The sequence below is a fragment of the Gymnoscopelus microlampas genome (genome assembly GCF_963454915.1).
Source record: "Gymnoscopelus microlampas genome assembly, chromosome: 5".
Lineage (NCBI taxonomy): Eukaryota > Metazoa > Chordata > Actinopteri > Myctophiformes > Myctophidae > Gymnoscopelus > Gymnoscopelus microlampas.
This window is the reverse complement of record NC_139942.1, coordinates 20,173,483-20,197,382: the sequence shown is the minus strand read 5'-3', so window position 1 is coordinate 20,197,382 and position 23,900 is coordinate 20,173,483. Positions and strand designations below refer to the sequence as shown.

Sequence of the window (23,900 nt, the reverse complement as noted above, 5' to 3'; positions counted from 1 at the left end):
AAAGAAATCTAAAGTGACACAGATGCGTTCCAGGTCTCAATGGGTTGAACTGTAGAAAATAACCTGATAGGTGTGGGGGTGAAAAAACTGCGCATCAATATACACATACTGGTGCAGAGAATGACACCGGATAGAGTAGTAGCATAGTAATAATAAACTATTTAGTGTGTGTGTGTGTGTGTGGTTATGACTAGTTTATATAACCAGACGACAGTAAAGCAAGGGGTTAATTGGGGAAAGGAGAGGGGGTGGGGGTTAAGAAATAGCAAAAGGAAGGGGGAAAGCATATGGATTGACGGCGAGAGAGAGAGAGAGAGAGGGAGAAAGAGAGTGGGAGAGAACCCTAGGTGTGTCGGTAACAATGTCAAACAGAGACAAAAAAACACTGATGTTTATGTGCATGTCTGCAGCTCAGAACAGTATTCATGACCTCTGAGTGTCTCTCGCCATACCACTGTGAATGCACACACACACACACACACACACACACACACACACACACACACACACACACACACACACACACACACACACACACACACACACACAGAGAGAGAGAGTTGGCACACTTATGCCTAGATCCACACACACACACACACACACACACACACAGGAATACGATTTCCAAAACAACCTCCTTCTTAGCTGCCATCCACTCTCATTCAACCACAAAAACGTGGAGCCCAAAACGAACGCCAACGAAGCGAGTGATGGAGGCAGGGCGAGGGAAAAGACGAGAGCATGGAGAGAGAGAGAGAGAGAGAGAGAGAGAGAGAGGGAGAAACAATCTGCAAAACAATTTCCCCCCAGGAATATAAGCCACGTGCGGCTAATCACGGGCAGGCAGCACATTCCGAAACCAGCTCGGGAGAGAGATTAGCCCGTTACGTCCGGGAACGCGTCTGTGTTCATTTTTCCAATTTCTTTGGGCTATTCAAAAATAGCAGATCTACAAGCTCATAGCGCGGCACCGAGTGCCGCGCTATGAGCTTGTAGATCTGCTATTTTTGAAAAAACATGAAAATGTGTGCAAATCGTTGAATATATATATTTTTTTAAAGCAAACATTTGTTACTCAAATATTTGCTTCTGGGGGATTCTCCAAATGTCTTCTCCTAACAGTTTTTTTTGTTTTTTTTAAACGTATGTTGCTGTATATATCAGTGGTGCTCAAACTTTTTCATGTCAAGGACCCCCAAAATGATTTGAATTTGGCCGCGGACCCCCATCTCAAAATATTTAGTTCCAGGGAACCCCCAGAAGCAAAGATTTGAGTTACAAATATTCGCTTTAAAAAATATATATACAGTATTCAAAGATTTTCACAAAATGTTCAAGATTTTTCCAAAAATATCAGATCTACAGTACAAGCTCACTCGGTGCCACGCTATGAGCTTGTAGATCTGCTATTTTTGAACAGCCCAAAAGTATAAAATAATGGTTCTCTAGCTCAAAAAAATGTAAAGCAACACAGATGCGTTTCCCGGGCTGAACGGGTTAGGCCCCCTCTGAGAGAACTCCACGGGCTTCGCCGGGGGAAGAGTAGAAATCTGCGACCGGCATGTGTAAAACCACCGCCTGCTTTTCACACCTCTTTTGTTGTCGGTGGCGAGAGCGTTTGATTTACTGTGCCCTGCCTGTGTGCCGTGTGCTGAGGGGGGCGGGGGGGGGGGGGGGGGAAGCAATGATTGGCGTTCTTTTCTAGGTACGGTACGAGAGGTGGGGATTCTCTCTCTGTGTGTTGGAATGGATAGGAGATAGTGGTGGAAAGAGTATACTCGCATTTTTCTTACTTATGTAAAAGTATCGATACTGCATTGTAGAAGTACTCCGTTTACAAGTAAAATTCTGGAATTCAAAATTTACTTGAGTAAAAGCAGAGGTGATGATTGACAGGCAAAATCACACCCGCAGGCAAAGATTTACTTTTTTCATTGCAGTTGAAAAGGCTTTAGAAATGTGAGAGAAAAACACCTGCAATGGCTCACTAGAGTGGAATTTTCAGGTAAAACTTTTTATACACGTTTGAAGGACCATGACAAAGACTTTTAATGTGTTGTAAAACTGAATGTCATGAAACCTTTAAAGTCTAACAAAAACAAAACAAAAAACGTTTCACTCATGAGCTTCAAGTTCATAACGAGCTTCGTCGTGTCGAGCTTCATTATAACGAGCGTCATTAAGAGTTGTTTCATCAGAACGAGCTTTGTGATGAGCTTATCTATATGAAGAGCTTCATCATGTCAAGTTGTTATAATAAGCATCGTTATCTGAAGTCCCGTCATAACCAGTGGTGTAAAGTAACTAAGTACATTTACTCAAGTACTGTACTTAAGTACAATTATGAGGTACTTTTACTGTACTGGAGCATTTCCAATTGTCTATACTTTTACTTCTACTCCACTACATCTCAGAGGCAAATATTGTACTTTTTCTCCACTACAATTATTTGAAAACTTTAGTTACTAGTTACTTTGCAGATATAAATGATTACATTATAAAACATGCATTAACCACTTTAGCCTATATTTTATACCTAGGCTGTTTGAAAATAGTAGATCTACAAGCTCACAACGCGTCGCATCGCGACGCGTTGTGAGCTTGTAGATCTGCTATTTTCAAACATTTTAGTACTTTTACTTTTGGTACTTTAAGTACATTTTGATACCAATACTTTTGTACCTTTACTCAAGTCGATTTTTAATTCCGGACTTTTACTTGTAACAGAGCTACTTCTACATTGCAGAATTGATACTCTTACGTAAGTAAAACATTCGAGTACTCTTTCCACCACCGGTCACAGCGAGCTTCGTCATCGTGACGAACTGTTGTCATAACAAGAATCGTGTGGGAAAAAAAAAAAAAACGTTGTCACGGCGACCTTTGTTGAGACGCCGAGCTTCGTTTGCGTCGTCGAGGCGAGCTCGGTGACGAAGAGCCGCACAGACAGACAGACAGACGTCCAGCCTGGCTTCAAGCAGCCCAGGCGGTGGTCACACTTCTTCTTCCACGTCTCTTTGAATATACGAGGCAGGGAAACACGTCGAGCGTCAAGCATTTCTATGTCCTGCTGATTGAGTTTAGTAATGGCTGACGTACGCGCCGTTCCGGCCCGCTTCGCTCCTGCCTTTAACCCCTTCAATCCGGGAACGCATCTCTTGTCATTTTTAAGTTTTCTTCGGGCTATTCAAAAATAGCAGATCTACAGTGCCACGCTATGAGCTTGCATATCTGCATTTTTTTGAAAAATCATGAAAAGTTTATTGTGTGTACTGTAAAGCGTCCTTGGGTTTCTGAAAGGCGCTATATAAATCCAAGTTATTATTATTATTTTACTCAAATATTTGCTTCTGGGGATTCTACAAATGTCTTCTAAATCCTAACAGTTCTTTTTGAAAAAAACGTATGTCGCTATATAGGCCTATCAGTGGTTCTCAAACGTTTTCATGTCAAGGACCCCCAAAATGATATGTATTTGGCCGCGGACCCCCATCTCAAAATAGTTTGTTCCAGGGACCCCCCAGAAGCAAAGATTTGAGTAAAATGTTTGCTTAAAAAAAATTTTTTTTTTACAACATTTTCAAAAAATAGCAGATTTACAAGCTCATAGCGCGGCACTCGGTGCCGCGCTATGAGCTTGTAGATCTGCTATTTTTTGAATAGCCAACAAATGAGACGGACGCGTGTCCCGGTCTCACAGGGTTAATCATCATCCTCTCGCTGTGATAAAGCCCTCCTCCGTCAGAGCAGCGAGCGCGGACTCTTCCCTCTGTTCTCTCCCTCCGTCTTTCATCCGTCCATGTAGCTCATCCCCCCGTTCCTCTGTTCATTCTAGCGCTTAATGGCCAACGATAAGGGTCTGAGGAGCTGGGATGAAAGCTTTGTTCCATGCGCACGCACGCACGCGTGTGTGTCAGTGCAAGCGGTGGTGGAAAGTAACTAAGTACATGTACTCAAGTGCTGTACTTTTTTTACTACATCTAGAGGCGAATATTGTACTTTTTACTCCACTACAATTGTTGGAACACTTTAGTCACTAGTTATTTTGCAGGTTTTGATTATTATTAGAAAACATACTTTAACCGCCTCAGCACTATGTATACTTCAGCTGTTTGAAAATAGCCGATGTACACATACACTGTGTGTGTGTGTGTGTGTGTGTGTGTGTGTGTGTGTGTGTGTGTGTGTGTGTGTGTGTGTGTGTGTGTGTGTGTGTGTGTGTGTGTGTGTGTGTGTGTGTGTGTGTGTGTGTGTGTGTGTGTGTGTGTGTGTGTGTGTGTGTGTGTGTGTGTGTGTGTGTGTGTGTGTGTGTGTGGTGCTCTCGGGTACCTGTCCCCCCTGAGGGAAAAGGTACACCCTCAGGGAGGAGAGGCTTGTCTTTCATCTCTCCCTCCATCTTTCTCCTCGGGCTGTCTTCTCCCAGCTGGAGGCAGGCCCTCGGGCCCTGCTGAACATCAGAGGAGCATATATAGGAGAGGGTGGGGGGGGTGCGTGTGTGTACAGACACGGAGAGAAAACATGGGGATAGAGAGATCAGAGGAACGAAAGACGGAGATTGATTTCAAAATGAGATGGAAAGATCGGGAGAGAGAGAGAGAGAGAGAGAGAGAGGGACGGAGAGAACAGATAGAGAACAAGACAGGAGACTCCAGAAACGAGGCGGGTGCTTTGGTACCGCCTCTGCTTCACTCCTATTGGCTGGTGAAATTCTTTAGTGCAAGGGGGATCCTCTAGAACGCTTTCATGTCAAGGACCCCCAAATGAATGTGTATTTGGCTGCGGACCACCCCGTCTCAAACGATTTTGTGCCAGGGAATGCCAAAAAATGTGTCCGCATTTTTTCAAGATTTGTTTTTAAACAGCCAAGCTTGTGGATTGGGTATATAGTGCTTAAACAGATTTCTTTTGGTATACTAACACATTTTGCTTCTGGAACCCCCTCAAGGACCCCTGGGGGTCCCCGCCAGGCCTCACTTTGAGAACCACTCCTTTTAGTGACATTGATGAGCGAGTGGAAAATTGTTTAATGCAGAGAAGAGGCCGGCGCAAAAAAAAAAAAAAAAAGAGGTCAGGTCCCTGGTTTTGGTCACATGTAAGGGTGAAAGTAGGCCGGTACGGTCCAATAATACCCCATACCGCTAAAAGATTCAGCAGCTGCCTGCCCAAACCCCCCCCCCCCCCCCACATACAACCTGTCATGATCGCATTTCCAACAAGAAAACGCATCTGCTAATGTTAGGTCAACATAAACAACAGTTAGTTGTCTTATAACCCATGAAGACCTGAGTTTCAGATTCCGATTTCTGCAAAATGTCCTCTAAATCCTGTTCCCTTGTTGCTATGTCAGATGTTTTCAAACTTTTTCATGTCAAGGACCCCCCAAAATGATATGTATTTTGCCCGCGGACCCCCATCTCAAAATATTTTGTTCCAGGAACCCCCAGAAGCAAAGATTTGAGTTACAAATGTTTGCTTAAAAAAATACATATATATATTCAAAGATTTGCAAAAATGACAAGGTTTTTTTGAATAGCCAAAGAAATCAAAAAATGACACAGATGCGTTCCCGGTCTTAATGGGATAAATAAATTGCTTCTAGATTGTTCCAGTATGTGTGTGTGTGTGCCCCAGCACAGACAGACCTGTGGGGTTTTTCTTTTCAATCCGTGCTTGTTGCAAGCTTTCCAAAACTGTTTAGTTACTGGCTAATGTCACACTTCTGCTGCACCAGGCTGTCTGATAACGAGTGCTGTGTTTTTTTTTTTGGCAGGCACTCCGTTTTCTTGCAAAAGCCTCCCCAAGTAGAATGAGGGACAGAATAAGTTGCGCTCTTCCATGACGTTCAGTATTCCAACATGGAGACAGCTACAGCAGCAGGTCAAACAAGCTATGCTTGACCTGTAACTCTAATGGAAAAATAGAGTCCGCACACTGCTCCAAAAGATTGATTGATTTTAAAAAAAAATGTTTTTTTTTGTGTAACCCATTTTTTTCACCCAGTTCCAATTGCCTTAGCTGTAATCCTGGCCGCTACTCTCCCTATGCCAGCCTGGGGAGAGCCCCAAACTGAGCTCATGCTTCCTTCAATATGCATGAGTACCGTTACTGTTAACACGTGTGTTAACGGTACAGGTAGTACAGTCAAAGGGGATGCTATAAGGATAAGACATGTTTCCATTGTGGTCCATTGTACTCAATTCATCAAATACAAGTTCTATTCAGAATCATCCCTCTCTTGTCTTTTATTCTGAAATCTGGAGGTTGATAGACTTTGGCTCTGAACGCCATGGGATATTCTCTCTCTCTCTCTCTCTCTCTCTCCCTCTCTCTCTCTCTCTCTCACCCCCTCTCCCTCGCTCTCTCACTAGATGTTCCCCCCGGGCAGCCGGTGCTCCGAAAAGTGCCATGGCAACGGTAGAGCCGTCTCGGTAACCGCGAGGCTCATTTTCATACTGATGAGCCTGGTTGGTCGGTTTGGTTGCCGGGGTAGACCCAAATCTCTCTTCTTCTCTTCTCCGGTGTCACCATGAAACTTTAATGACCTTCTTCTTCTCTGCTTCCTTGTTGTCTTTGTGGTGTGTGTGTGTGTGTGTGTGTGTGTGTGTGTGTGTGTGGGGGTGAGTGCTTGGTGTACTGTATGTACAGTATGCCTGTGTGTTTGTGGTTTGTGTGTATAAACACGTACATGTACTGAACACCTGTGTATGTGCGTTTGTGCTATTTCGTATGTATACGTGTGTTTGTTTGTGTGTGTGGGGTGGGTGAATGATGAATGAGTTCATTTTAATATTTGTGTCACTGTCTTGTCATAAGACACATCACTTACGTGATTATAGGACACCAAAAACATCAATAAACAATATCACATTCACTACTTGGAAAATATGAAACTGCACCAATAAAAATGAAAATATTTGGTTAATACCTAGAAACCAAAGTAAATATCACATAGGTTTTCTTTGTTCGTTTGGCCCATGCTTCCTCTAGTCTAAATATTCTGTAGGTGCAAATTGTAGTAGCGAGTTAAAGTGTGTGTGTGTGTGTGTGTGTGTGTGTGTGTGTGTGTGTGTGTGTGTGTGTGTGTGTGTGTGTGTGTGTGTGTGTGTGTGTGTGTGTGTGTGTGTGTGTGTGTGTGTGTGTGTGTGTGTGTGTGTGTGTGTGTGTGTGTGTGTGTGTGTGTGGGGCTGTCACTGATCACAAGGCTCAGCTTTCCCATAGAGGCACGCTCCAGGTATCTCCAGTTAAGCGTAGAGAGACAGTGTAGCGCGTTCTCACCGGCATGTATTCCTACAGCCATGGAAGACCTCCACCTCCTGTCATGCCCTCTTGTCTTCATCAGGTCAGTAGCATAGGCTAATACTTAGCTTCCTCAGCCGGGCGTATGCTAGCATCTCCATTTAGCCTACACAGGCCTATCATGGGGAAAAGCACTGACGACGCTGCAGCTTACCTAGCTTGCTAGCTATTTAATGGCCAACCGGAGCATGACATCATGGGGATGTAGCTGTTAGCCGTCGCTAGGAAGGCGTAATCGGTTGCGTTACTTGGTGCAGTGATTCCGAAACTTCTTAGCTCGAGACCCAAAAGACAGATGTGATGACTCAATGCGACGTATTGTGAGATTGTGTGTGCTATTTTCACTACTTCTTAAAATATATATATATCATTTTTTTAATGGAATTTCTTTTTGGGGGTTTTAATGTATGAAGTTCTTTAAAAAAAAATGTGATTCTTTTTATTTATTAGGAAACACAAAAAGGGATATTTACTTAAATGAATGAAATGAATGAATAAAATGCGTCTGTGACCTAAAAATGATTTAATGATTTCACAGAGCGGTGCTCTGAATGGAACATCAGTCAGTCTGATGGAATGGGCGGTTTGATCGAATATCATGCCGCACCTGTGTGATTTTATTCCATTTCATTCCTTTTTTTTGGGTAATATTTGTTCAAAGCAATGTCCGCTCTGTACACAGTACTTTGTGTTTAATGGAGACAGATGGGGGAGGATGAACGCTACAAAGTTTGGAAGCTGGATTCAAACCTACGACACTGGAGTGCAATGTCATCTAATATTGTGTGTTTGTGTGTGTGTGTGTGTGTGTCAGGAGGAAGACACAAGAGAGGAGGAGAACGGGCGGATCGAGCCGGTTGGCCGGGCGGACTCCTGCATAGACCACACCCCTGTGAGGTCACTAGAGTAAGTCCTCCAATCATGAACCGGTTTCTTCTCCCTACTGCTGGCTGTGAGAATGAATGACAAAGTAACAGTGGGCCAGGTGAGAATGAATGACAAAGTAACAGTGGGCCAGGTGAGAATGAATGACAAAGTAACAGTGGGCCAGGTGAGAATGAATGACAAAGTAACAGTGGGCCAGGTGAGAATGAATGACAAAGTAACAGACCAGGTGAGAATGGATAACAAAGTAACAGACCAGGTGAGAATGGATAAGAAAGTCACAGTGGTACAGGTGTCTGTGTTAAAGAGTATTTGAATGGGTTCATTCCATGATGAGATATCTGGCATAAAAACGTATATTTAGTCCTCTAACTTATATTACAAAGGGACTGGATACACAACAGAAAAGCTGGTATTAGGGAAATCTCAATTTTTAAACTTAATACTGTGTATTCTAACACATTATTAGAAATCCACAATTTGACGCCATTGACTCTGCTGAAAATCTCATACCAGTTAAGCAAGTTAGTAAAGTTTAAAATACGTATTGAATAGTGAATGAGTGGTGAATTTGAAGTGCCTGTACCTTGTATTAAAATTGATGAGTCAATTTCCCCTGGAAATGAAGACAGGCTCATCTTAATGCTGCTAAAGCCGACCTCACCTCCGGTAACCCCCCTCCTAAACTCAGTCTCTCACCGTGAGATCGTTCACTGCCTCTTAAACAAAACATTCATCTCATCCTTGCCCCTGGGGTCTCTGCACTCGCATAACACAAAGCATTGTTTGGAGAAAGTATCTTTTATATATTTTGTATTCATAACCTCGCCCTCTCTCTGGTGGAAGCACGTCTCTCCGCTACTCAACAACAAGAGCTCACTCACCATTCTGCCCGTCATATTAACGACTGACACTTTGTTTTTGCTTTGTTTTTGCTTTTATCTTTGTCGCACGCTTCCAGTTTAATATGCAGGTACGGTATTGTTATTATTTGACTAATTTCCTCTCAGCCCGGCTTCCCCTTCCTCTACCCCGCCACCCAACGCAGTAATGTCTGATGCTTTATAAAGAGGCCCATGTTGTTTCAAGCTCATCACCTGCATTGCATTAGAGTTAATTTGTGCTGATTATACTTTGCTTTCTTCTAAAACACGCACCAAGCTGGCCCCGTTGTAATTTGCATAGGACAATGGCACTATCAAAATATTATAGCTTTGTGTGGTTTCATTACCACACGGATAGCACAAAATCGCTGCTACTCCGGCAATATGAATATTGCTGAAACATTCATTACTGTGGTTATTACTGTAGCTGGTCTTGAAGCCATTTTCAACACAATTTCTTATGACTCACGTTTGGGGGGTCCCGGGGCCCACTGGGTGAGAAACGCTGCTTAAAAGCCCAGGCCACACCAACGACTAGCAACGCAACAAGTTGCAGCTCGTTGCTGTCGGGGAGAAACGCCCTACTTGATCATACTACAGCGTCGCACAAAAGTAGCAGATATACAAGCTCGAAATGCGGCGCGAAGCGACGCGTTTCGAGCTTGTATATCTGCTACTTTTGCTATTTTTTTATTTGAATCCCGAAAAGTAACAGTTTTGGACATAATGAGGTTAATTCCACCCGACAGAGACGAAGTGCAACTCACTTGCAACCACTTGAAAAAGAATCCCAAAAACTGCATCGGGTCAATTCAGACCAGCTGCAACTGATTGCAAGTTTGCAACTCTGTGCGTGGCAAGTCATTTGGTGTGGACTGGCTTTAGAGAGGATCCTTTAAAGTCTGATTTCCTCCACCTTTTCCCTCTGTTTATCGCTCACATGTGTTTTTATCATTCCTTATAATTAATGTTATTTTTTTTATTTTTCTGTTGTGTTACTTCTCTCTCCACGTTCTTATTATGTGTTTTATTCAACCTCACTCCTTTATGTTCTGTATAACCACACCCCTTCAACCACCCACCCACCCATCCATCCAGTGGTGTAAAGTAACTAAGTACATTTACTCAAGTACTGTACTTAAGTACAATTTTGAAGTACTTTTACTTAAGTTAACTGGGGTATTTCCAGTTTTCAATACTTTTACTTCTACTCCACGACATCTCAGATGCAAATATTGGACTTTTTACTCCACTACAATTATTTGAAAACTTTAGTTACTTTGTAGATTTTGATTATTATACCAAAACATACATTAACCACTTCAGCCCTATATACATTTCGGCCATTTGAAAATAGACGATCTACAAGCTCACAATGCGTCGCATCGCGACGCATTGTGAGCTTGTAGATCTGCTATTTTCAAAAGATTTTTATACATTTGAACACATGTGAAATGGGACATTCTGCATAACGAGTACTTTTCTACTTGTGGTACTTTTAAAGGACGACTTCACCACTTTTCAACATATCTTCATATAATAGGTCCTCACTAATGCTCATGATAAAATGGTACAATTTTTTTCTAATCAGTCTGTGTCTCAGAGGAAGGCTGTAGACGGTTCAGAAACCCGTCTACCAGTGACATCATCGATGGGGAATCCAAGCTAATAGAAACTGCAGGCTTTGTATTCCTGGAAAGTTGCAATGCAATAATAGATCCCATTGTCCTCGCCTTAATAAAAATCTGAATAAAAAAGTTGTAATCTTTTTGGAAAAAAAAATTCTGCCTAACGATGATGTCACTGGTAGACGGGTTTCTGGACTGTCCACAGGGGCGTCAATTGGGTATGGCAGGCTATTGCAGCTGCCATACCCTGGCTCCAGGGGAGAAAAAAAAAAGAAGTACTTTTTTGATAATAAATCGGGAAAATCAGGCAAAAATAAGAATTAAATAACATAACTCTAACCTAACCCGAATCCTAACCCTAAAACCGAAATAAAGTAACCAAAAACTGGAAAAAAACGAACCCAACCCGCCCAGAACCGCACAAAAATTTCGCAGGGGTGACCATGAGGTCGCGTGCATGTTGCCATACCCTAGCTTTTGCTGAACTGACGCCACTGACTGTCCACAGCCCTCCTATGAGACACAGACCAAGTAGATTTTTTTTTAATCATGAGCATTAGTGAGGACCTATTATATGAAGATATGTTGAAAAATGGTGAAGTCGTCCTTTAAGTACATTTTGACACTACTTAAGTCAATTTTGAATTCCGGACTTTTACTTGTAACAGAGTATATCTACATTGCGGTATTGACACTTTTATACTTAAGTAAACAATGTGAGTACTTTTCCCACCACTGCAACCAACCACCCATCCATTCACCCATCCATTCACCCATGGTCTGGTTGTGTCTCCCAGAGACATTGTCAAACTGGTGGAGGTGTCCAATGACGGAGGCCCCCTGGGGATCCACGTGGTGCCTTTCAGTGCCAGAGACCGCAGGTAATGTCACTCATCAATTAAAACGTTTCTCATTCAGCCACGGCTGATTTCAGTTTGGATTCCACATGAGGCCGGCGTGTGTTTCTCTTGGCTGACTCTTGGCTTTCTCTAGCAGGATGATTTATACTTAAAGTTGTGTGCCAAGCGCACTTAGAGCTTGTAGGTCTGCTATTTTTGGTGCACAACACACTCCGCAACCAAGTATAAATCAGGGCGTAAATAACACCTACCCCATGTGGCTAAAAAAGTCGAGACCTACAGTAATAATAGATGTTAAAGTTAGTTTTGAATTGGTCAACCTAGCAATGGAATACGTGTTCAGAAGCGTCTGCCATGAACCTCAACGGGTCACGGATATTTCATAAAAGCAAAAGGTTGAAGCCTCAAGTCTGCAATTCCTTCAGCTGGTTGGCTGTATGTAGAACAGCAGGAACACAGTTATATAGTTATAACAAAACGTCATAGATATTGTGCTAATTGTTTAGGAAACAGAGCACTATTGTGGGAGACTCCTTTCACGATGTTTCACAAATCACAGATTGGGACTCAGCCTGACAACTTTTCAACTTCTTTTCCAAATGTTTCTTTTTGTTTTAAACTATTAATACGGGGAACGCATTCTCTGTCATTTTAGATTTATTTGGCAATTCAAAAATAGCAGATATACAAGCTCACAGCGCGGCTCCCAGTGCTGCGGCTATGAGCTTGTAGATCTGCTATTTTTGAAAAATCTTGAGAATTTGTGCAAATCTTTGAATATGTACAGTATTTGTAAAGCATACAACATTTGTAGAATATGTTGTTACAGTGATCCCCAGAAGCAAAGATTTGAGTTTCAAATGTTAAGATTTGCACACATTTTCACGACTAAAAACTTGGTGCAGCGCTATGAGCTTGTAGATCTGCTATTTATGAATAGCCAAAGAAATCTGAAATGACACAGATGCGTGCCCGGATTGAATGGGTTAAAGGACGACTTCACGCATTTTCACCTCACTTAAGCCCTCTAGATTTGGTAAACCGGACCCGTGTCTTCGCCAAAAATAGCTGCTCTACAAGCTCACACGTAGGCTTGTAGATATGCTATTTTTTGGCTAATGTTCCCCGCCTAGAGTATGCATGCTGGGGTTCAAGTGGTTTAATCCCTGGTCACACTACCACCATGGATGACATGAGAGAGAGAGAGACTATAGAGATGATAGAGAGAGGGAGGGGAGGAACAGAGTGGTGGACTGTGTAGGTGATGGGAGGAACACAGAGAGGATGGAGGGAGAGAGAGAGAGAGAGAAACAGATGGAGTTAAAGGAGATGTAGAGAGAGTGCAGATGTAGGTCATGGCAGCAGCATTGCACTGTGGTGGTCCTGTGTTGGCTCTGACACACCACACACACACACACACACACACACACACACACCGTACATTCCTCTTGGGTCTCCACATGGTATTTCTATGTCCAATGGCGCTCACACACACACACACACACACACACACACACACACACACACACACAGACACACACACACAGACACACACACACACACACACACACACACACACACACACTGTACTGTACTCTTTGCATTGCCAAGTGCAGACCTTGCACACAAACATGCTTGCACACACACGCACAGGTGTGTGCGTGTCAACATCATGAAGCTATTTGCCAGTTTACAGCGATCAATCATGGTTGTTTAGTGTTTGCAGGTGACTGTCATCTTTCTCCATGGCTGCTGTCACTACGACTTTACATGATGAAAAGGCTGTACTAAGCAGTGCACGCGCGCACACACACACACACACACACACACACACACACGCACACACACACACACACACGCACACACACACACACACACACACACGCACGCACACGCGCAAACACCCAGTGGTACAAAGGCAGAACATAAATGGAATGAGAGGAATGTCACAGCTGGTTTTGATATGCCCGTAAAGATATTTTCAGTGATCCAAGTCACGAAAGCCAGAGAACCCACTTAGAAATCTCTCCAGTGACTGGTGATGTACTATATAAGGATCTTTTCAAATCTCGTTACTGACTGGTTGAGCTGTATTATCATGTTGTTTTAAATGTCACTAGTACTGACTTGTTGATCTGGACTATAATTTTGTTTTCAATCTCAGTACTGACTGGTTGATCAGCGTTATAATCTTGTTTTTCACACCTGCGCAGTTCACATATACATATATTTTTTAAATATTTAACCCATTGAGGCCTGAGGTTCCGATTCTGCAAAATGTCTTCTAAATCCTTTTGTGAAAAACGTATGTTTCTATATCAGTGGTTTTCAAACTTTTTCATGTCAAGGACCCCCAAAATGATATGTATTTGGCCGTCAACCCCCATCTCAAAATATTTTGTTCCAGGGACCCCCAGAAGCAAAGAATAGAGTTAATGTTTGCTTTAAACAATATATATTCAAAGATTTGCACACATTTTCACGATGTTTCAAAAATAGCAGATCTACAAGCTCGTAGCGCGGCACTCGGTGCCGCGCTATGAGCTTGTAGATCTGCTATTTTTGAATAGCCAAACAAAGTGTAAAATAATGCTTTTTAGCTCAAATGAAAAAGTGACACAGATGCGTTCCCGGTCTTAATGGGTTAATACTTCATAATTTTGTATATACAAAAACATAGAATCCTGTTTATAATAATACAGTTTGTATTAATGTGCTCAAAAATCCAAGTTCAATTCATTCCAGACACAAATAAATAATCTCCGTCACAACACGACAGCAGCTGAAATGCTGACCAAACCCTGAAACAAACAAATACGAGCCCGGTGTCGAGAAAGCGAGATCGTACCGTATCTCTTCTCGGGGGCGGCAGTCTGACTTAATCAACCTAAAAGCACATTTATAACACACTTTTCTTTTTATTGGGGAAACGTCAGGGCACACGTTGTCCCGAGATTAAGATGCCAGAGCCTTTCATCACTGGAGTATAGGAGCCGTTTCGCCCGTACGAAAATTGCATTGTGTCCTCGACTCAAATGCAATCAGGGGAAAGTGTCTCTGAACTTTTGCCACTCTTTCAAAAATGTTACCCGCCTCCCCTGTAATCTCATTCCTCCATATTGAATTATTATGAACCTTAGGAGAGAGGACGAGCACAAAAACATCAACTGGATTACCTTCGGCAACACGCTCGTGTGCCGCGTCTCTGAAAAGCCCCAAAGCGCAACAGTACACCAAGGAAGACCTGATTAACCCATCAAGACCGGGAACGCATCTCTGTCGTTTTAGATTTCTTTGGCTATTCAAAAAATAGCAGATCTAGCAGCTCATAGCGCGGCACCGAGTGCCGCGCTATGAGCTTGTAGAGCTGCTATTTTTTGAACATTTGTGCATATTTAATAATATTTGAATATATATATATTTTTTAAAGGGAACATGTTTGACTCAAATCTTTGCTGCTGGGGGTCCCTATTACAAAATATTTTGGGATGGGGGTCAGCGGCCAAATACATTTTGGGGGTCCTTGACATGAAAAAGTTTGAGAACCACTGATATAGAAACATACGTTTTTCAAAAAACTGTAGGATTTAGAAGACATTTGTAGAATCCCCAGAAGCAAAGATTTGAGTTAAAAAAGTTTGCTTTAAAAAAATATATATATATATATATATTATATTCAAAGATTTGCACAAATCTTCAACATTTTTCAAAAATAGCAGATCTAGAAGCTCGGTGCCGCGCTATGAGCTTTTATATCTTGAAAATTATTATATTTATATCTGCTATTTTTGAAAAGCCAAAGAAATCCCGGTCTTAATGGGTTAAGACCTCTGCAGTCTCGCCTATGCGGGGGGATGATTTTCTCCTTAAATTCTGCCCTTCACCCGCTTCCCCTCTCCCCCCCCCCCGCTTTTAATCCGTACAGCGGCGTAGGGTAAAAAAAGCCAGCCTTCTCATTGCAGTCACGAGGGGAACAGTAAGCCGGTTCGCCACGGCGGATTACCGGGCAACGGAAACCGCTGCAGCAACAATACTGCAGACCGCGGCGTGTCCACAAATCCCCCACACCCCCACCTCCCCTCCCCTCCCCGCCGCTCAGATGTTTGATGCTGCCGGTTTTTTTGCAACATCTCTGAGTGCATGTTTATTCTCTCCCTTTTATTTAATCCATTAAGACCTGGAACGCATCTGTGTCATTTTTAGATTTGAGCTAAAAAAGCATTATTTGACACTTTGGCTATTCAAAAATAGCAGATCTACAAGCTCGTAGCGCGGCACCGAGTGCCGCGCTACGAGCTTGTAGATCTGCTATTTTTGAAAAATCGAGAACATTTGTGCAAATCTTTCCATGGCGTGTGAATGCAAGGCCCCCAGACAGCCGTGATTGCTCTCTCTCTCTCACCCGCTCTCTATCTCACTCGCTCATAAAACCCTCCCTGGTAATGCCGCAAGATGCAGATGAAATGAGGGCCACACACACACACACACACACACACACACACACACACACACACACACACCACGGTATATAAGCGTCGCTTGGGCGAATTGGGGCTAAGTTAATTAGAAACACTTGTGTCTATCCTCTTTTCACTGATAAGTTCTATCTCAACACAGGAGCGCAGTACAGGCTCTCTCAGATCCCTACTCCCCACACTTTGTTTTGCGCCGCACGTATACCGTATGCGTCCAAACTGAAATTTGAGTTGAAATCAGGCTGAGAGGGCAGGGTACGCCAGACAAAATGTTGCCGGAACCAGCAGTGCTCTCATATCCATTTATTTACCCATTAAGACCTGAGGCCGATTCTTACTAATGTCTTCCAAATCCTCACGGTTTTCTGAAAAAAACGTATGTTTCTATATTAAGTGGTTCTCAAACCTTCTCATGTCAAGGACCCCCAAAATGATATGTATTTGGCCGCCAACCCCCCATCTCAAAATATTTTGTTCCAGGGACCCCCCAGAAGCAAAGATTTGAGTTAAAAATGTTCGCTTTAAAAGAATATAAAGATATGAATTTGCACACATTTTCTCGATTTTTCAAAAATAGCAGATATACAAGCTCATAGCGCGGCACTCGGTGCCGCGCTACGAGCTTGTAGATCTGCTATTTTTGAATAGCCAAAGTGTAAAATAATGCTTTTTTTTAGCTCAAATCAAAAAATGACACAGATGCCTTCCAGGTCTTAATGGGTCAAGGCCGAACTACAGGCTCTCACATCTTTCTGAAAGCTAGCTGAACGTTCCTTGGTGGAAAGGAATCGGATGTTATATTGTATACATATGGACATCACATCTTTTAACAACACTCCATATAACACGGACATTTTAATATTGTTTTCATGGGCTTTTCTCTGTCGTATAGGAGAAACCGGCTGCTCCTCTGGGCTCACTAACGCATATCTTATGAACGTTTTCAGGACACTAGGCCTGTTGGTCAAGCGCCTGGAGCGCGGAGGCAAGGCCGAGCAGCAGGGCCTCTTTCAGGAGAACGACTGCATCGTTCGCATCAACAACGGAGACCTGTGTAACATCCGCTTCGAACAGTAAGACTCCGAGCCAGAACCCCTTCAGCCCGGCCCCCACCGCTTCCGCTCACCTCCTGCTTTGGTTTGCTTTCTAGGATTTCATTGGCTCCTCCTCCACTCAGCTCCTCCTCCTTCTCCGTCTAACAATGCTAACTAGAGTTGTACGCTGAAGCGTATGAGCTGAGGCCTTCTCCCCTTCTCTTTGTACTTCTATCGCTTCCTCTCCTTAAAGGACGACTTCACCACTTTTCAACATATCTTCATATAATAGGTCCTCACTAATGCTCATGATGAAATGATACAATTTTTTCCTACTTGGTCTGTGTCTCATAGGAGGGCTGTGGACAGTCCAGAAACCCGTCTACCAGTGACATCATTGTTAGGCAGGATTTTTTCCCCCAAAAAGATAACAATTTTTTTATTCCGATTTTTATTAACTCATTGAGTGCCACAATCCGTCAAATCCGTCACGTGGCCTGACGCCCAGAGCGCCACGATCCGTCAAATCCGTCATAAATTTTTTTTCAAAATAAAAAAAAAAAATTCAAAATAAAAGTTTTTTTTTTTTTTTTTTTTGGGAAAAACATGTTCAGAACCCAAGATATGATGATTTGAAGATTTGCTGCTCCATCCACTCCTTGTTTAACCTATAACTTAAAAAGGCTGTATCTCGCTTCCTAAGCACTTTTTTTTTACAATGAATTTTGGCTGTGGCACTCAGAACCAAAATTCCATTAACATGAATAAATAAGTTTGGCACTGAATGAGTTAAGGCGAGAACAATGGGATCTATTATTGCATTGCAACTTTCCAGGAATACAAAGCCTGCGGTTTCTATTAGCTTGGATTCCCCATCGATGATGTCACTGGTAGACGGGTTTCTGAACTGTCTACAGCCCTCCTCTGAGACACAGACTGATTAGAAAAAAATGGTACCATTTTATCATGAGCATTAGTGAGGACCTATTATATGAAGATATGTTGAAAAGTGGTGAAGTTATAATTTAAGCAAACTCCCCGTAAGTCTGCTCTATTCTCTCTACTTCTCTACTGCGAGACTCATCTCTCCCCTCTCTATTTCTGCCCTCTCCTGTCCTCCTGTGCAGGGGGCTAAGCTAACCTGAACCTTCCTGTTTGCCTTCTCTAGGTCTCATCCGTACTCACTAGGTGCTCCTTCGCGCTTCTCTGCCTTTTGTCGCTAACACCTCCTCTAGACTCCTCCTCTAACTAACACGCACAAACACCATTGGCTTTGCCCATCAGAAACCCTCCTCTGCAAGGATCTTCAACAGGTGGTTCCGGGGGCCCACTGGTGTGAGCCCACGAGAGTATTCCAAGTGGGCCCCCCAAATAATTGGCATTCCTTTTAAACGATATTAATATACATATATACCAATAAATACCAATTTAAAAGTACATTAGCTCCATTGATTCAAACGTTTGGAACACAATCGACCGATTGCTCATTAAAATAAACACGCTCTGGAAATGCATGCGGCCCACCCATCTGACAGATGGGTGGCCCTCGCAAACCCTTTCATGTTTTTTTTTCAAGTGGGCCCTGGTCCAGAAAAGGTCGAGAACCACCGCTTTTCCTTTTTTTGGGGGGCTACTCAAAAATAGCAGATATACAAGCTCATAGCGCGGCACTCGGTGCCGCGCTATGAGCTTGTATATCTGCTATTTTTTGTGACTTTTGTGACTCAAATCTTTGCTTTTCTGGGGGGGTCTTAATGGGTTAACACCATACTGTGCTGTAGCTTCGCCTTTTCAGCCTCTGCTCTTCCCTCCCTAACCAGAAGCTTTACTTCCTAACATGCACCCCTCTCTCTCTCTCTCTCTCTCTCTCTCTGTCTCCGTCTCTGTCTCTCGCTCTAGACAACAGTACGCATGCCTTCGCTCTGCACACACAGGCTCGCTCGGTGGATTGGCTCCGCTCCAGTCACGCCTACGCTGTGTGCACCGTCTATGCTGCACCTGTCAGCATAGACGGCTTTGCTGAACGTCTCTCCCTCTCTATATGATGTTACCTCAGTTGATCCTTGAAGGGATTTGACTGAGTCATTCATAATCCATCTTTCTGATATAATTTGAGTGTGTATCTGTATCTGATTCAAGTATCGTGCCCGGAATTTGTGCCGAACAAAATGAAGAGCGTTCATTTTTAACCACTTAGATGCCATGTCCACAGAAAGCGACGATGCGACGCGACGCGAGCTTGTAGATCGGCTGTTTTCAAATACAATCTTGCGGGGAAATTGTATTAAGCAGATCTGGCAATAGCCGATCTACAAGCTCATAGGTCTGCTATTGTCACCGTTTTTGCCGTAATTTTGCCTGTATTGACGTGGCAAAAATATGGATACCAAATTTGAATGTGGTTAATGTATTTTATGTACGGTAAGCCCACTGTCTGTGAACAAAAAGCACATGCATAAAATACACAAATACAAACCAAGTTATACTGCATGTAATTCATAGGTGTTGAAAATGCTAAGTGTGTACAACATAAAAACTACCCCACACACACACACACACACACACACACACACACACACACACACACACACACACACACACACACACACACAGGGAACACTCTGTTGCGTTATGAATAGGCCTTACTGTCCCACCGCAGCGTGTGGCCCCCACTGGGACACCGGTAATGGAATCCCAGTTATCTGGAAGTGTCCCAGTCGACCGTGTCGATGAATGGGAGTAAGTCATTCCCTATGTAGTGTAACCCCCCCCCCCCCCCACTGGTTCAGCATTAACCCATTAAGACCTGAGGCGATTCTTTAAAAAAAATCTAAATCCTAAAAGTTTTTTGAAAAAAATATAAAAAATATTTTTTCACGATTTTTCAAAAATAGCAGATCTACAAGCTCGTAGCGCGGCACTTGGTGCCGCGCTACGAGCTTGTAGATCTGCTATTTTTGAATAGCCAAAGACATCTAAAGTGACACAGATGCGTTCCAGGTATCAATGGGTTAAGGTAACACACACCAGAGAGGACCTGTCACTCCACACGTGTTCCACACCCATCATATAATGGACAGCTGCGGCTGGCGTTTTTTAAAAGCAAACTCGAACCCGTCGCGGCGCGAACGCAAATTCCGTATAAAAGTGACCAAGCCGAGACCTCAGGGGAACATTCCTAAGGGCTGGGGAAAAAAAGTGTCCTCCCCTCCCCCCCCAGAGGAAAAGCAGCGTGGGCCTCCTCGTAGAGAGGCGAGAGCCTCTACGCCCCGGCCCAATCCATCCCGTCATCCATTCAGCTGTCGGTGGTACGGGGAGAGAAGAAGAAGCACGGCAAATTGATCTTTATTGAAACAGGTGGCGCTAACAAGGCCCGCCCCCCTGTTAACTATGCCCTGACAGCCGCCATAAGTTTCCATTCACACCTACTACTGTTCGTTAGCCTGAAGGCAACGGGATGGGGGGGGGGTTTTGGGGGGTGTTTAAAGAGGATTTTCTCCAATCATTCCACAGATTGAGTTCTCCTTCATCTGCAGCCAAATGAGCCGGGGATTATGGGATAGAAGTGGCTGGGACTGTCAGGGCTCTCCGTTTTATAGCCACACACTCACTGCAATAAGTATTAATTAGCATGTCAGAAATGTACAGGTGGTACAAGATGGATTGTGTGTGGTTTGTGTGTGTGTGTGTGTGTGTGTGTGTGTGTGCGTGTGTGTGTGCGTGGCCGCACATGGGAGAGTGCGAACATCCATGAGTGTGTTTATTCTGATGTCCATCATTGCTGCGTCCTCCCTTCCTCCCCTTTTCCTTTTCTCTCCCCATCTTCTCTCCATCCCTCCGTCACACACCACCTCTGTCTCCCTCCCTCCCTCTTCTCTCCTTCTCTCTCCCTCTAATGTCTCTCCCTCTCTCTCCCTCTTTGCCCTCCACTCTACTGTACCTCCTCCATTGCTTCTCCTCTCACCTCTAATCCCTCCTCCTTCCTTCCCTGCCTGTCTTCCTGTCGTCCGTCTGTTCGTCCGTCCGCAATGGTGGAAAGTACATTTACAAAGTAACTAAGTACATATACTCAAGTACTGTACTTCTACTCCACTACATCTCAGAGGCAAATATTGTATTGCAGGCTATTTGAAAATAGCCGCGTTGTGAGCTTGTAGATCTGCTATTTTCAAACATTTTAGTACTTTTACTTTTGGTACTTTAAGTACATTTTGATACCAATACTTTTGTACTTTTACTGAAGTAAATGTTGAATTCCGGACTTTTACTTGTAACGGAGTATTTCTATATTGCAGCATTGATACTTTTACTCAAGTAAAATGTCTGAGTACTTCTTCCACCACTGCTACTAATATGCTCAAGTACATTTTTAATCCCAGACTTTTACTTGTAACAGATCGTGATATCCTTCCACCTCTGTCCGTCCGTCCCTCTCTCTCTCTCTCTCTCTCTCTCTCTCTCTCTCTCTCTCTCTCTCTCTCTCTCTCTCTCTCCCCCCCACACAGAGCTCAGAACATGTTCCGTTCGGCCATGCGTTCCCCTCTCATCAGCTTCCACGTGGTGCCGTCCTCCATGAAGACGCACTACGAGCAGCTCTCCTCCCACGTGGAGCAGCAGCAGCGTAGCGGCCCCGGCGGCCCCGGCGTCCCCGGCGTCGCCGTCTACTCCTCGGGGCGCTTCAGCCCCGCCCACTCCTCCTCCACCGCCTCCTCCTCGTGCCTGGACACCACGCCGCAGAGGATGTCCCGCCAAGGCTCCCACACGCAGCCCCAACACCACCAACACCACGCCCACCAACACCCATCGCACAGGCCGGCAGCGGAGCAGGCCGGCAGCGGCGACGACGACTCCTACCCTCCTCACCCTCCTCCTCCTCTACCCCACCCGGCGTCCAACTCCTCCTCTTCCTCCTGCTCCTCGGCGGCGGCCAAGCCCCCCACAGGTAGGGTTGTCACGATTACACGTGCCTTTTTAGGCTTCATTATATATATATAAAGTAATAAAGAATTGCACAGGACAGATAGGACAAAGGACTGAAACATACAGTACAAAGACATTATTGACATATTTAATCATTTTATACGTGTGAAAACAAGATGTGACTCAGTCTATTATGCCAGGTTTCTGATTTCTCTCACTGAACATGGCAACGTTTTTAGATCCCGCGGGGTTGCTTATTTCTCTCGCTGAACATGGCAACGTTTTTAGATCCCACATTCTGGGAGGACATTGAGCAACAGCGCCACTTACCATAGAGTTACATACAGTGGCCGAACACAGTATTGCGGGTCGTGTTTAGATCCCATACTCTGAGAGGACATTGAGCCCTCATTGGCTAAAGGATCAGCCTATGATGAAAAAGTGTCGAGAAAGTGTTGACCCGGTTACTCTTCGAGCAACCTGGTAAAAAAAAACTGAAATAGCTGATCTACAAGCTTACAACGCGTCACAAAGTGACGCGTTGTAAGCTTGTAGATCAGCTATTTCAACTTTTTTTTATATTTGAAAATGTGTGAACATTATACAACATGGAAACGATTATGCAGAAATAATTGCGATTATCTCAAATAATTGTGATTAGGCGATTATGTAATAATTGTGACAGGCCTACCCACAGGCCACGCCCACTCGCCACAGAGGGTGCTCACCTCCACCCCGACCGGGGGCTACGCCAAGAAGGTGGGGAGGAGGCTGAACATCCAGCTGAAGAAAGGTGAGTCTAGTCGCGTGACGGGTTATATGCCCACGTGTCGACGCTCGCAACGTGTGCGGTATGGCGGTGGTGGAAAAAGTTACTAAAAGTAACAGTAGCAATACCACAATATAAAAGTACTCTGTTATAAGTAAAAGGCCTGTGTTCAAAATGATACTTGAGTAAAAGTACAAAAGTAATGGCATCAAAATAGACTTAGCCCATTGAGACCTGAAGCCGATTCTACATGTCTCCTAAATCCCAACAGTTTTCTGAAAAACGTATGTTTCTATATCAGTGGTGCTCAATCTTTTTCATGTCAAGGACCCCCAAAATGATATGTATTTGGCCGCGGACCCCCATCAAAATATTTTGTTCCAGGGACCCCCAGAATTAAAGATTTGAGTTAAAAATGTTTGCTTTAAAAATATATATTCAAAGATTTGCACACATTTTCACGAATTTTCAAAAATAGCAGATCTACAAGCTCATAGCGCGGCACTCGGTGCCGCGCTATGAGCTTGTATATCTGCTATTTTTGAATAGCCCAAAGTGTAAAATAATGCTTTTTAGCTCAAATCTAAAAATGACACAGTTCCAGGTCTCAATGGGTTAAAGGACCAAAAGTAAAAGTACTATATTGTTTGAAAATAGCAGATCTACAATCTCACAACACGATGTGTTGTGAGCTTGTAGATCGTCTGTTTTCAAATAGCCCATGTATAAAATAGGGTTAAAGTGGTTAATGTATGTTTTATAATATAATAATGTATATCTGCAAAGTAACTAGTAACTAAAGTTTTCAAACAATTGTAGTGGAGTAAAAGTACAATATTTGCCTCTGAAATGTAGTGTAGTGTATTGAAAATTGGAAAAGTGTACTTAAGTACTGTACTTGAGTAACTGTACCTAGTTACTTTCCGCCACTGAGTATAGCACATTATATTGTATAAGAAACCTTATCCCCATATATTTTTTTGTAAATTAATGCCCTCAAACCCCAAAACGAATCCGCTTTTCGTACACATTTCAGAGGTCCATTCTACGACATATATTCCTACTTTTTGGACAATGTGGTACAACTGCTGTATGCAACACGTCTGTGACATTTCTCTGTTTCACTAACAGTAGTTTGGTTTCAAGTGG

At 43.5% G+C, this 23,900-nt stretch overlaps 1 protein-coding gene across 5 annotated transcripts in view; it reads left to right on the top strand.

Annotated features, from left to right (window-relative positions):
* The window catches only part of LOC311046045 (partitioning defective 3 homolog), a 361,319-nt gene that overhangs the window by 154,012 nt on the left and 183,407 nt on the right, over positions 1 to 23,900 (top strand). For 4 of the 5 annotated variants that reach the window (XM_084058140.1, XM_084058142.1, XM_084058139.1 and 1 more), the window contains exons 6-10: positions 8,111 to 8,202; positions 11,491 to 11,574; positions 16,976 to 17,101; positions 21,568 to 22,004; positions 22,668 to 22,775. In XM_084058140.1, the coding sequence (XP_083914266.1) occupies positions 8,111 to 8,202; positions 11,491 to 11,574; positions 16,976 to 17,101; positions 21,568 to 22,004; positions 22,668 to 22,775 (847 nt within the window). The remainder of the gene's footprint in view (positions 1 to 8,110; positions 8,203 to 11,490; positions 11,575 to 16,975; positions 17,102 to 21,567; positions 22,005 to 22,667; positions 22,776 to 23,900) is intronic. The other variant, XM_084058141.1, reaches the window with a different exon arrangement.